The following is a 15,592-nucleotide window of genomic DNA, read 5'->3' as shown; positions in this document are numbered from 1 at the left end:
AGCCACAAGTCCCTCAGCATTTCCTCATAAGACCTTCCCTCCATACCAGGTAACATCCTGGTAAATCTCCTCTGAACCCTTTCCAAAGCTTCCACATTCTTCCTATAATGCAGTGACCAGAACTATACTCAACACTCCAAGTGCAGCTGCACCAGAGTTTTGTACAACTGTAGCATGATCTCATGGCTCCACAACTCAATCCCTCTAAAACCCAATAAACGTTAACACACCTGTATGGCTTCTTATCAACCCTATCAATCTGGGTGACAACTTTCAGGGGTTTATGCACATGGACACTGAGATCTCTCTGCTCATCCACTCTACCAAGAGTCTTACCATTAGCCCAGTATTCTGTATTCCTGTTACTCCTTCCAAAGTGAATCATCTCATTTTTCCACATTAAACTCCATTTGCCACCTCTCAGCCCAGCTCTGCAGCTTATCTATGTCACTCTGTAACCTGCAACATCCTCCGCACTGTCAAATCCACTGACCTTAGAGTCATCCACAAATTTACTAACCCATCCTTCTACTCCCTCATCCAGGTTATTTATAAAAAATAAAAAACAGCAGTATCCCCAAAACAGATCCTTGCAGTACACCACTAGTAACTGAACTCCAGGATGAACATTTCCCATCAATCACCACCCTCTGTCCTCTTACAACTAGCCAATTTCTGATCAAAACCACTAAAACACCCTCAATCCCCATGTCTCCATATATTTTGCAATAGTCTACCATGGGGAATGTTATGAAACGCTCTCTACTGAAATCTATATATATCACATCAACCGCTTTACCCTCATCTACCTGTTTGGTCACCTTCTCAAAGGACTCAATCAGGTTGTGAGGCATGACCTATCCTCCACACAACCATGTTGACTATCCCTAGTCAACTTATTCCTTGCTAGATGATTATAAATCCTATCTCTTTTAATTCTTTCCAATACATTGCCCACAACCAATGTAATTACCAGGGTTGCCTATATTCCCCTTCTTGAACAAGGAGACATTTGCTATCCTCCAGTCTTCTGGCACTATTCCTGTAGACAATGACGACATAAAGATCAAAGCCAAAGGCTCTGCATTTTCCTCCCTGGCTTCCCAGAGAGTCCTAGGATAAATCCCATCCAGCCCAGGGAACTTATCTATTTTCACACTTTGCAGAATTGCTAACACCTCTTCATGAATCACAATCCCAGCTGGTCCTCCTTGAAAACATTGTCTTTTTCCTGTGTGAATACTGACAAAAAAATTTCCTATCTCCTCGGACTCCATGCATAACTTCCCACTACTGTCCTTGATTGGCCCTAATCTTCCTGATGAAGGGCTCTGGCCCGAAACGTCGAATTTCCTGTTCCTTGGATGCTGCCTAACCTGCTGTGCTTTAACCAGCAACACATTTTCAGCTCTGATCTCCAGCATCTGCAGACCTCACTTTTTACCCTAATCTTACTCTAGTCATTCTTTTATTCCTGACATACCTTTTGAAAGTTTTAGTGTTTTCCTTGATCCTACCTGTCAAAGACTTTTCATGCCCCCTCCTGGCTCTTCTTAGCTCTCTCTTTAGGTTCTTCCTGGCTAACTTGTAACTCTTAGGTGCCCCAACTCAGCCTTTACGTCTCATCTTTATATAAGCCTCCTTCCTCTTGACAAGAGATTCAACTTCTTTAGTAAACCATGCTTCTCTTCCTCAATCAATTCCTCCCTGCCTGACAGGACATACTAATCAAGGACACGCAGTAGCTGTTCCTTGAACAAGCTCCACATTTCAATTATGCCCATCCCCTGCAGTTTCCTTTCCCATTTTATGCATCCTAAATCTTGCCTAGTCACATCATAATTCCCTTCCCCCAGCTATAACTCTTGCCTTGTGGTATATACCTATCCCTTTCCATCGCTAAAGTAAACATAACTAAATTGTGGTCACTATCACCAAAATGCTCACCCACCTCCAGATCTAACACCTAGCCGCATTCATTACCTAGTACCAAATCCAATGTGGCCTCGCCTCTTGTTGACCTGTCTACATACTGTATCAGAAAACCCTCCTGCACACACAGGATAAAACTGATCCATCTAAAGTACTTGAACGAGAGTGTTTCCGGTTAATATTTGGAAAGTTAAAGTCCCCCAGAACAATTATCCAAAATATTTTGCTCCTATCCAAAATCTTCTTTGCAATCCTTTCCTCTACATTTTTGGAACTTTTCAGAGAAAACTCCCAATACGGTGGCCTCTCCTTTCCTGTTTCTAATCTCAGCCCATACTACCTCAGTAGATGTGTCCTCATCAAACGTCCTTTCTTCCCCCATAATACATAAGAACCTCAATTATCTGAATATCAATTATCTGAAGATGATCTTGAGGTCCTGATAAAAACATTACATCAAAGAGGTGTTTCCAACACTGATCACATATTTTGTTTACAATGATTAAAAATTAACTTGGCTTACCGAAATGCTGCCGAGAAGAGTCCTGGACATCAATGGGAGCCAAGGAACAGTCTCCAAATGACTGACCGCCCGCCCTCTCTCTCTCTTGCCTTGGAGTTCTACACAGGGGTGTACTGTGTGTGTGTGTGTGTGTGTGTGTGTGTGTGTGTGTGTGTATGTAAATGAATGAGCGAGTGGTTGATTTTGAGACCCCCCCCATAGGCAGCAGCAGTCTTGCTGTTGGTGTCCAATCCAGCTGCCCCAGGGGTGGGGGCACATGGGAGCCTAATGGCAAGGGGCAGTGGTGGGGGCAGAGGGCTCGCACACGGTGTGCTGCTGCCTAGTCTCCTGAACAGGGAGCAGACCTAGCAAGTGCTTGCTGTGTCCACCCCATTGAATCGATGGTGTCTGTGGTTGGGGGGGGGGGGAAGGAGGCTTCAGCAATGCAGCAAGTCCCTCACACACAAGTGCGTGTGTCTGCTCAGAAACAAGTCCTGTGACAGAGAGAGGAAGCAAGGCAGGCAGAGCGAGGAAAAAGGAAACTTCAGAGTACCAGAGGAGAGGCATTGAATCAGTTATCTGAGTTATCAATTATCTGAACAAAATACTCCCTGCCCATCTTGTTCGGATAATTGAGGATCCTCTGTACTGTCCTTAACTAACAATGCCACACCGCCTCCTCTTTTATCAACTTCCCTGTTCTTACTGAAACATCTAAACCCCAAAACCTTCAATCACCATTCCTGTCCCTGCTCTATCCATGTCTCTGAAATGGCCACAACATGCCACACTATTCTGGATGTTCCTGGCGTTGAAGTAGACACACTTCAAACCACCTTCCTGCCTGCCGGTACACTCCTGTGACCTTTTTTTTTTAGATTAGATTACTTACAGTGTGGAAACAGGCCCTTCGGCCCAACAAGTCCACACCGACCCGCCGAAGCGCAATCCACCCATACCCCTACATTTACCCCTTACCTAACACTACGGGCAATTTAGCATGGCCAATTCACCTTACCCGCACATCTTTGTGACTGTGGGAGGAAACCAGAGCACCCGGAGGAAACCCACGCAGACACGGGGAGAACGTGCAAACTCCACACAGTCAATCGCCTGAGGCGGGAATTGAACCCGGGTCTCTGGCGCTGTGAGGCAGCAGTGCTAACCACTGTGCCACCGTGCCGCCCTTCAAACCTTCTTTATGACCTCACTACTTTCAACCTCCTGGACACTGGAACTACAATTCGGGTTCCCTTCCCATCCCCCTGCTGAATTAGTTTAAATCATCCTGAAGAGCATTAGCAAATTTCCCCCCAGGATATGGTTCAGGTATAGACCATCCCATTTGCAAAGATCCCACCTACCCCAGAATGAACCCCAATTGTCCAAGTATGTAAATCTCTCCCTCCTGTACCATCCCTCTCACCCTAAACCTATGCCGTCTAGTTCTGGACTTGCCCTCTCCAAGGAAAAGACCTTACTATTTACCCTATCCATGCCCCTCATGATTTCATAACCTTTATAAGGTCACCCCTCAGCCTCCGATGCTGCAGTGAAAACAGCCCCAGCCTGTTCAGCCTCTCCCTGTAGCTCAAATCCTTCAACCCTGGCAATATCCTTGCGAATCTTTTTGAACTCTTTCAAGTTTCACAACATCTTTCTGATAGGAAGGAGACTAGAATTGCACACAATATTCTAACAGTGGCCTCACCAATGTCCTGTACAGCTGCAACATGACCTCCCAACTCCTGTACTCAATACTCTGACCAATAAAGGAAGGCATACCAAACGCCTTCTTCACTATCCTATCTATCTGCGACTCTACTTTCAAGGAGCTATGAATCTGCACTCCAAGGTATCTTTGTTCAGCAACACTCCCCAAGACCTTATCATTAAATGTATAAGTCTGCCCTATTCTGCCTTTCCAAAATGCAGCACCTCACATTTATGTAAATTAACTCCATCTGCCATTTCTCTGGCCACTGGCTGAATTATGTAGGCAGGAGAGGAGATCTGACTAAGGTTACTTGGATAAAATGTAAATGAGCAGCAGAAAACATTTAAAGAGATCCTTAAAGATGTACAAAAAAGTATATTCCACTGAGAAACAGTGCGAGAAAGACTCATCTATGGCTGACTTGGGAAATTGAAGGTACTAAAACATCAAAAGAAGAGGCTTTATAATGTTGTCAAAAACAGAAACAAGGTTGAGGATTTGGAATGTTTTAGAAAGCAACAAAAAACTACCAAAGGGAGAAAAAAATAGAATATGGGGAAAACTGGTCAGAAATATATAAGCTGTTAAAACCTGCTTTTATCCATAAATAAAAACAAGTATAGTTAAAGTAAACATCGGTTCCTTGGAAGCAGAGACAGGAGAAAATATTGTGGGAGTGAGGAAATGACAGAGACTATTGAACAAATATTTTTTGTCTATGATTATCTCAGAAGATACAAGTTTCATTCTGGGTAATAGAAGGTAACCTCAGGGTGAGAAAGAGAGAGGCAATTGAGGACATTAAGATCAACAGGAAAAAAAAACTAGAAAATAATGTATTGAAAAAAATAATGGGACAAGTCCCCAGAGCCCACTGACCTATGCCATAAGATTCTCAAAGACATAGCCACAGAATAGTGGAAGCACGTGCTATGAATTTCAAAAATTCTTTGTATTTGAGAATGGTCTCATCACATAGGAAGTTGCCAAATATCACATTGTCTCTAGCCCTTGTTTCTTGAAAAACAAACAGAAACTGCAGTTCGGCTAATCTAACATCAATTTGGAAATGCTGGAATTAATTATTAAGGAAATAAAAACAACACACTTAGAAAAACATAGTGTGATTAAAATAAATTTGTATGATTTTACTGAAAGAAAATCCTGTTTGACAAATTTGTTAGAAGTTTTTGTAGATATAGGATACCTTCATTTTCAAAATACATTTATTATGAGGCAACACAAAAGGTTAATAGACAAAATAAGAGCTCATGAAGTCAAGAATATAGCAAGGATTGAGGATTGGTTAATGGACAGGAAACAGAGATTGGGCATAAATGAGATATTTTCAGTATTGACAGGCAGTGAATAGTGAAGTATCACAAGGGTCAGTGGTGGATCCTCAGCTATTTTCAATCTCCATTGATGACTCAGATGAAGTAACAGAGCAATGTCCCTAAGTTTGGTGATGATACAAAGATTGGTGAAAAGATAAGCTCAGTTGAAGTACACAAACAAGTTACAAAGAGATATAGGCAAGTTAAGTGAGTGGAGGCAAGTTGGCAGATGAATGTAGAGAAGTTTGAAGTTACTCACTTTGGTCAAAAGAATAGGAAAGCAGAAATGCTTTTTAAAAGATGTGAAATTGATAAGTGTTAAAATTCAAATAGATGTTGGTATACTTTTACAAGGTATGCAGAAGATTAGCATAGAGATACAAGAAGCAAACAAGGTGGCAATTGACATGTTGTCCTTTATTTCAAGGGAATTGGAGTACAGGAATAAAAGTCTTGCTACAATTGTGCAGTTCTGGTGAGACCAAACCTGGAGTACTGCATGCAGTTATAACCTCCACATTTAAGGTAATGTATATTTGTATGGGAGTCAGTGCAATGAATGTTCACTAAGTTAATCCCTGGGATAAAGGGATTATCCTATGATGAGAGGCTGAATGAATCAGGTCTACATTCTCTGCAGTTTAGAAGAATAAAAGATAATCTAATTGAAATGTCCAAGATTGTGAAGGGATTTGACAGGGTAAATGCTCAAAGATTCTTTCCCTTGGTCAGGAAATCTAAATCCGGGGCATTCTCTTAGGATAAGGGGACAATCATTTTGGAATGATGAGTAGAAAATTCTTTACTCAAAGAATTGTGATTCTTTGGAATTCTCTGTCCCAGAAAGTTGTGAAATCTCTGTCACTGAATGCATTTAAGGGCAGGATAGTTAGATTTTAGTCACTCAGAGAATCAAGCAATATAAGGGTCAGGCAGAAAAAGGTGTTTGAAGCTCAAGATCAGCCATGATCATATTCAATTTTCTTTTAGTCACTCATGGGACATGGGGATCACTGGTTGGCCCGTATTTATTGTCCTATCCAGTTGTTATCATTGAGAAGGTGGTGGTCAGCTGACTTCTTGACCCACTGCAGTCTGTGTGATGGGGGTTGATCCACAATGCCCTTAGGGAGGGAATTCCAGGATGTTAACCCCGTGACAATGAAGGAACCGCATATACTTCCAAATCAGGATGGCTTGGAGGAGAACTTGCAGGGGCTGGTATTCCCTTGCCCTTTGGAAGTGGTCATGGGTTTGGAAGGTGCTGTCTATGGTAAATTATATGTGCATCTTGTAGATAGTACACAGTGCTATTACTGATTGTCAGTGGTAGAGGGATTGGCTGTTTGTGGATGTGGTGTCAGGTGCTGGCTCCATATTCAAAAGCCTGGTGTAGATCTGGTCAAATAATAGCAGTCTGAGGCTGCTCTTAAAAATTGGAGATATTTCTCCTGGATGGTGTCAAGTTTTTTTGAGTGTTGTTCAAGCTACACCCATCAGGCAAGCATGGAATATTCCAAGGGCAGGCATGACATTATTGTGTGGTCTACTTCTGCTCCTATTTCTGGTGTTCACATATTCTATGTTTTCAGACTTTGTGAAGTAGGGAGGAAATAGAGAGAGGGAAATATTTGAGATGGCTATAGATGTTCCTATTGTAAGTATTGTACAAATAGATTGAAAATCTAGTTTGTAGTTGAACGATTTGAGACCGGTGGTAGCTATACCATAGGTTCATCTTCCTGTGGAATATATTGTAGGAAGAACATACTGTGTGGTATAGCTGCCACTTGTCTCAAACAGTTAAACTATAAAGTGGATTTTCAAATTGTGCCAGAAGTGATTTAAACCTGTACAATATACTGCAGGAAGGAGTCTTTTTCTCAATATCACATGGTGATAAATTCTGATCTGAAAATAGAGATGGGGCAATAATGTGTTTTTGAAAATAGAAATAATTGTGGAGTCTCAAATGATCTAGGGGAAAATAGCTTATCACATCATTCTTTTCATACATATGGAAGAGGCCTCTCTAATTTTTTTAAAAACACAGATAACAACTTCTTCAAAATGGAAAAGTTTGTCAAGATTATATCTACCCTTCAAGAATCTTGAAATCTGTGGTTTTCAGCAGAAGGCTGCTCTCCAGAATCTGGATGCCAGTCAATATGTGTCTGTTAGCAGAATTCAGGGATGGCTGCAGACGTCTCTCATTCTGATTCTGATGCAAGCTGGATTGAGAGGTCGAGGGGCTGTGATCTTGAGAATATCCGGTCAATTCAGACAAAGAGTTTTCTGCATGGGCAGCCTGTGGTCTGAGGTACCAGTCTGCGGTGATGAGTGGAGTTTGTGAAAGCCCTTGTGCCATCTGAGAAGTTGTTTGAGGGTTGATGTAATCTGCTAATGTCAGAGATGATAATGTGGACATTGTAATAACAAGATTGAAACGCTCATTTTGATCATGCTTGCAGGTAAAAATTGCAAAGGTCAAAATCCAAATTATTAGGTAGAGCATATGGAAGGCAAGAATCTATTTATGCCATTTGTGCTCGTACTGTGGAAATATTCTGCTGTTAACCAAAAACAAATAATTTAATTGTGCCATGTAGGATCATGCTCCTTGGATGAAATCAGCTAAGTATAACTTGTCAAATTTCTCTCTGTAAAATTGTTTTGTACTAATCATTCACAGGATGCGGGCTTCGCTGGCTAGGCCAGTCTAGTGAGTTTTCTCATACAACTGTCCCAAACCTGCATCATTAACTCAGTACCACACCACTATGGTTACCTGCATTTCCAATGCCAGCCTGATTCTCCCACTCTTTGTAGGTGAACGTTCTCACCAGAGCCAGCTTATCTCAGTATATCAGGTGCCGGCTCCATATTCAAAAGCCTGGTGTCGATCTGGCAATCTGAAGCTGCCCTTAAAAATTGGAGATATTTCTCCTGCATGTGGAAGACGTCCCATCTTGCAGGCAGAGGCCAGGAGCTCCTGGAGAACTGAGGGTGGTGCAGAAGGCACCACCTTTTGCCCCAGGACTAGCAGAGGAGGCCAAGACACTACATCCTGGCAGCCTGGTTCAAGGCTGCCACCGAGGTCACTGCAGTCTCAACTATGCAGAAGTGCCAAAACGAGGTTAGTGGCATTCTTGCTCCAGTAGGATAGGTGTCACCACCTTCTTTCAGATAGAACACACTCAATTGAAGTTTATACTGTACCCATCTCCCACCAAGTTTCATGCTCTACCACTTTTGCAAATTCATGTAGCATCTGTCACTCTTTCTCACCCATCCAAATTCCCCCTTATTACTAACCTTGTGATGCCCTCCGTGCTACCTACTCACTCGCTGGGGACACCTTTCCCCATCAGCACCAGCATTAACAGCTATACTATCTATTTTCATCTCACTCAATCTCTCCCTTTGCCTGAATTGGGGTGGAGACAGCCCTATTGGTAGTGATAGTGTGCCTGGCATTCGGTTCCTCAACCCTGTGAGGAGAGGATCCTGGCCCTTGCTGGCAAAGACCATGACCAGTCTTATTGGGAAACAAACTAAACTAGTCCCACCTGCCTGCATTTGGCCCATATCCCTCCCCAATCTTTCCTATCCTTGTACCTATCCAAATGTCTTTTAAATATTGTAACCATACCCGCATCCACCATGTCTGCCAGCAGTTCACTCCACACACTGACCACTCTGTATAAAAAAAAGTTACCCCTTATGTCCTTTTTAAATCTGTCTCCTCTCACCTTAAAAAAAAGCCACTAATTTTAAACTCCTCCATCTTATGGAAAAGACCTTTGTTATTCATGATCTCATGATCTTATAAACTTCTATCAGGTCATCCCTCAACCTCCTACACTTCAGTGAAAAAAGTCCCAGCCTATCCAGCCTCTCCTTATAATTTAAACCCTTCATTCCCAACAACATCCTGGTAAATCTTTTCTGAACCTGCTCTAGTTTAATAATACCTTCCTATAACAGGATGGCCAGAACTGCATACAATATTCCAGAAGGGTATGTACAACCTCAACATAATGTCCTAACTCCTACACTCAAAGATCTGAACAATGAAGGCATGCATGCGAAACGCCTTCATAAGTACTCTGTCTACCTGGGATGCAAATTTCAAAGAATTATGTACCTGAACCCTTAGGTCTTTCTGTTCTACAACACTACATTAATTGTTTAATCCTACCATTGTTTGTTTTACCAAAATGCAATACCTCACATTTACCCAAATTAAACTCCATCTGTCACTTCTTAGCCCATTAACATAATCTTAGATAATCTGAGATAATCTTCTTCACTGTCCATCACACCACCAATTATGGGATCATCGCAAACTTACAAATACAAATTAAATGACACCTGTGCTTTATAACTTGAAATCAAATAATTCAATGATTGGTTTTGGAGTGACAGAATAGAAATGTGCTGTACCTTCAACAGAAGCAGCTGTCCTGGCTGTAGTGCTGTTATATGCAGACACCTGGAACGTTTCCTTCAATTCGTCATTCTGCGTTGAAATGGAATAATTCTGTTTTTGGTCAGAAATGAGACCAGACTCAATTCTGGTCCAGTAAATGAAGTATGACTGGACAGCTGAAACACTGCAGGTCACGTGAAACAAAAGCCATTTATTAGAATGGAATTTCAGTGTTTCATTTTCACTCATTTAAGGAAAATATCTCAGCAAGCAACACCATCAGTTGTCTTGGACAATGGCTCTGTGGCTGATTTGAAATCTGAAGTGGAACATACTTAAACCCATGAGCTAGAGTTTCCCAAACTGGTCCCAGCCCTTATATTGGCCACAACTCCAGGTTGAGAACCAAGAGTTGGTCATAACAGGATCTCAGACACGGGAAGCTAGTTCTGGCAACCATTGTCCAATTAAAGAAAGCACACCAGGGAAAAGGGCTCACAGCAATGTCAGCTGGGCAGTCCCATTGTTTGAAATGGACATTGAAGAGGAAGCAGGAAGAGTTAAGGATGCCTCAGCATGGATACACTCAGCTGTCTGTAGGGAAGTCTATAGGGAAGAGGCCAGAGGTAGGTAGGCCTATCGGAGTGGGGAGGATATCCTGCATTGATGAGTTTGTCCCTGTGAGTCTGTCACTGGGTTTTGGAGACACCAACTTCAATGGCAACTCCACGTCCAATAAACTGCCAATGTCAACATTTGGCAGAGGGCCACACGACTATGAAATTCTGGTTCAAATTCAAATTGGCCCGAAGTGGGTCTTCATTTATACTAACTGTCTGCCTGCTCCTATCCCATCTCAATACTGGCGGAAGGTTTCAGCTCATCGTTATATGGTCTAAAACACTGTAAAGTTTAGAGCTTTCCTTTAAACATTGTTGCATGAGAAACCAGGCCCTTTGCATTCTGATCTGGTTAGAAAATATTTGTGCTATTCATAAAACCTGCCATGTTGCCCTTCAGAAATCTCATCCAGACGAAACAATGCACAACAAATAATACTCAAAGTTCCTTTACTGAAGTCAAGCCCTCTATATTTCAGGCATGTGCCTGAATCTGGCACATAGTAGACAAGGAGATCTTAAGCAGGGCCAATCTCAGAAACTAAGCAAGTATAAACTGGTGAATTGAAGCTGAGACCTGGACAGGTATCATTCTGGAATTGTTCAGTGTTTTAGTACTATGTCATCATGGAGACACTCCTAACTAAATCACAATTTGGTTGTACATATTTCAGAACAAAAGGAAGATGACTAATTGATGCCACCAACAAAAACAAAAGGCCTCTACTTTCCTATTTTCTTAAATAGTTTTGAATGTTATACTTTAAAGTCATAGGTAATAATTACAAAAACTTGATGTCACCAGTGAGTTGCTCTGGTGCTTTCCAAATGAAGGAGAGGTTTCTCTTCAGTGATTTGTCCGAGTGGGTCACGGTGTCGCCATCTTCAGAGCATTTCATTAGTTTAGACCCCGAGGAAGTGAGAATGAATGTTCCAGTCACTTGATCATCAACCACTCTGCGAGCCTGCATAAAGAAGCCCATGAAGTCTTGTGTGCTCCTTACAATCACTTGAAAGTATAAGAAACATTCATCAAGGTTAGAAATGAGGAAACAGCCGTTTCCCTTCATTTTAGGAGTTTCTCTCAGCACAAAATACTCAGCTGGGTTCTCTGTATGCCGGCTTCCCTTACATAGCCACTTCCACCCCAACTCCAGGCTTCCCTATAAATTACATATTTATCTCAACCATGAAGTGGACATATTACTCACTCTGAGGTTCTAGCACTGTAATTCCTAATCTAGCCCATATGCCACAACTTCCTTGGGCACTTAGGATTAGTCAGGGAAAATTCCTCAAAGGTTTTCCTGAACTGTGTCCCTCTATTTTTCTTCTCTTGGGAAGTGGAATGAAAGAGAACCGAGTGCAACAAGATTTGAATACATTTGTGAGGTTCTAATGGTCTTTTCTCATTCTGATAAGAAAATATAACATGAGAGTCAACTCCCATTCACCTAATCTCTGCAACCATGATATTCTGAGGCTTTTTTTTATTTGTTCATGGGATATGTGTTTTTCTGGTTACACCAGCATTTATTATTCATCTCTAACTGCCTTGAGAACATAGTGATGAGCTACATTCTGGAACAATTGCAGTCCATGCATTGTAGGAGCACTCACAATGCTGTGAGGAAAGGACTTCAGGATTTTGACCTAGCAACAATGAAACAGCAGCAAGTTAAATCCAAGCAGGATGGCATATGGATTGAAGGGAAACTTTCAGCTAATGTGATTCCTGTGCATCTACAGCCCTTGTCCTTCTAGAGGGTAGTTGTCATAGGTTTAGAGATACTGTTTAAGGAGCTTTGGTGAGTTACTACAATGCATCTTGTAGATGGTTCACACTGCTGCCAATGGTGTTAAACCTTTTTGAATTTTGTTGGAGCTGCACCCATTCACGCAAGTAGATTGCACTTTGTAAGATGTTGGACATGTTGGGGTGGGGGAAAGAGGTGGTGAGAGACTGGAGGGAGTTACTTGTCATAGAATACTTAGCTTATTTCTGGTCAATGTTAACCCTGGGATGTGCCGATACATCAAGAACAGCAGCAGTTCAAGAGGGCAGCACACTGCTGCCTTTAACACACAGTTAAGGATGGGCAATAATTATTAGCCTAGCCAGCAATGTCCACATCCCATAAAAAAAAAACTGAATTTCACATTCAGTTTGAGAGTGAGAAATATGTACCTAAATTAGTTACTTAAACGTAAATACTGTAAAGGCAGTTATATGATTACAAAGACAGAATTAATTAAAGTGAGCTGGAAAAATCAGTTAGAAGTTAAGATGACAGAAGGAATGGCAGAATTTAAGGAGATATTTCACAATCCTCAACAAAGATGTATTCCACTGAGGAAGAAGGACTTTACTAGAAGGATGTCTTATCTGTGGATTACTAAAGGAGTTAAGGATGGTGTCAAATTGAAAGAAATAGTGTCAAATTGTGAAGATACATGATCGGCTAGAAAATTGAGAAGACTTCTGAAACCAGAAAAGAAATTATTTAAAAACGAGAGTGGAGAATGAGAGAAACTGACTAAGAAATCGAAGAACAGACAGTAAAAACTTCTCTGAATATATGTAAAGAAAGAAAGAGTGAGTGAGTGCTGGTCCCCTTAAAAAAGATTTGGGAATTAATAATGGAAAAGACTTGAAACAACTACTTTGTATCTCTCTTCACAGTACAAAACATAAAAAACCCCAGGAATAGTAGAAAATCAAGAAGGAACAGAGAAAGAGAAAGAAGTATTTAGAAAACAAATGGTAATCCTTTAAATGATAAATCCATTGACTTGATGATCTCTATCCTAAAGTGGTTTTCTTTCTAATCGCCAGTCAATCAACAGTCTTTTAGGTTGGCAGTTGATACCCATGTAAGGGCTTCAATTTAACATCACTGCTACTAGAAACATCAAAAATAGGAACAGGAATAAGCCGTTCAACCCTTTGAGCCTGTTTTGCTATTCAACATGATCGTGGCAGATCATCCTACTCAGTACTCTGTTCCTACTTTCTCTCCTTTGATCCCTTTAGCTCTAAGGATTATACCAATCTCCTTTTTGAAACTGCTTTCTGTGGCAAAGGATTCTTGGATTCAACACTCACTGGATGGAGAAATTTCTGTCTCTCAGTCCTAAATGGCCTACCCTGCATCGTTAAATTGTGCATTCCCTGGTCATTAGGAACATCCTTCCTGCATTTACCCTGTCTAGTCCTCTTAAAATTTTATAGATACACTCTTCTAAACTCCAACGAATATGGTTTTCACCAATCCAGTCTCTTTTCATACATCAGTCCTGCCATCCCAGGAATCAGTTTGGCAAATCTTCATTGCACTGCTTCCATAGGAGAACATCCTTCCTCAGATAAGGAGACTAAAATTACACACTGTACTTCAGGTATGGTCCCACCAAATCTTTGTACAATTGCAGCAAGACATCCCTGCATTCCTGCTCCTGTACTCGAATCCTCTTGATTGCTGTCAGTGACTGGTGTGCATAAGGACATCAGAACCCATTGCACCTTTCCCTTTCCCAATATATTGCCATTCAGTTTTTAAACAACCAATGTGGATACTTCATATTTATCCATATTATACTTCACCTGCCATGCATATAGTCCTGTGCACGGAGTTGTACTTTTTGTCTTTTTCTTTCTCCCCTCCTTCTTTATTTCAATTTTGTTTACCTTTCACTTGAACAGAGTCAGCCAGCCTGTGAAACTTGGAGCAGGACTCTCACTTCCATGTGGAGTGGCCCCTGGGGCTCACATGGCATGGGCTGGTGTAGCCTGGAACAGACTTTGACAGTGGCATGGCATGGCCTGGAAAGCCCAGAGCGGGACTGTCACAGCAGAGAAGGAAACGTTGGACTCTCTTTTAAGTTTTTTTATACATTAAGTTAATGTGAATGGCACCATGCATGGTGACAGTACTCACTTTTCACTGTATTTTATATGGAATATGCATTGGGTAGGAAGGGTCTGATGTGAGCCACTTCCCTGCCATTTCTGTTCTCACCCCTCCCCCAATCCTCCACAATCTACTTCCAGGTGACACAGCCTTCAATGACGTCTGCCATTGGCGGGTAGTTCTCAGTGGGCAGAAAGCCACTCCTGGGGTTCTTGATCCTGGGAAAAGCTGTCTAATTAGATACCTGAGTGATATTTGCTTTGGTCATCTTTCCTAGAAGAGGTGACGTGGAGTTTGCTGGTACTCAGGCTAGCAGGTGAGAACCCCATCACCACCATTAATCCTGCCAGCAGGTACATGGGTTCTAATCTGTCAAGGATCCCTAAATTCTGAAAATGTCCCAGTGATTGGAAAGTTGAAACAGTATCACCACCATTCAGGAGAGACACTGAAATCAGGAAACAAAATGTCAGTATACAGAAGCAATCACCCCAACATCCATAAACGAAGCTGCATCAGAACATTATTTCAAAGAGCCACCACACACTGCAGCACAGAGGAACTACACAGAGCAGAGGAAAATCACCTATACAGTGTATTCAAAAAGAATGGGAACCCAATGAACACAGTCCACTGATTTCTCAGCAACAAACCCAAACAAGCAGACAAAACACGTTTAGAAACGCTAGCCACTCTCCCCTACATCAAAGACATCTCGGATATGACTGCCAGATTACTCAGACCCTTTGGCATCATGGTAGCCCACAAACCCATCAACACATTAAAACAGCAGCTAACTTGAATGAACCTATACAGACAACGAGCAAAACTAATGATATTTACAAAATACCATGCAGGGATTGTAACAAACACTACATTGGACAAACAGGCAGAAAACTAGTCACCAGGACACATGAACATCAACTAGCCACAAAACAACATGACCCTCTCTCACTAGTATCCTTACATACAGATGAGGAAGTACATCACTTTGACTGGGACAACACATCCATCCTTGGACAAGCCCAACAGAGACACACACACGAGAATTCCTAGAAGCATGGCATTCCAACTGAAACTCTATCAACAAATACATCGAGTTAGACCCCATCTACCACCCCCCCCCCCCCCCTGAGAAAAA

At 41.8% G+C, this 15,592-nt stretch overlaps 1 protein-coding gene across 1 annotated transcript in view; it reads right to left on the bottom strand.

The window, feature by feature from the left end:
* The window catches only part of LOC132819022 (reelin domain-containing protein 1-like), a 45,161-nt gene that overhangs the window by 8,151 nt on the left and 21,418 nt on the right, over positions 1–15,592 (bottom strand). Inside the window, exons 2-4 of the mRNA XM_060830321.1 lie at positions 11,327–11,549; positions 9,935–10,104; positions 7,588–7,885 (exon numbers count right to left, since the gene is read on the bottom strand). Coding sequence (XP_060686304.1) covers positions 7,588–7,885; positions 9,935–10,104; positions 11,327–11,549 — 691 coding nt within the window. The remainder of the gene's footprint in view (positions 1–7,587; positions 7,886–9,934; positions 10,105–11,326; positions 11,550–15,592) is intronic.

This window comes from Hemiscyllium ocellatum, chromosome 1, assembly GCF_020745735.1.
Source record: "Hemiscyllium ocellatum isolate sHemOce1 chromosome 1, sHemOce1.pat.X.cur, whole genome shotgun sequence".
Lineage (NCBI taxonomy): Eukaryota > Metazoa > Chordata > Chondrichthyes > Orectolobiformes > Hemiscylliidae > Hemiscyllium > Hemiscyllium ocellatum.
This window is presented reverse-complemented; position numbering and strand designations above follow the sequence as displayed.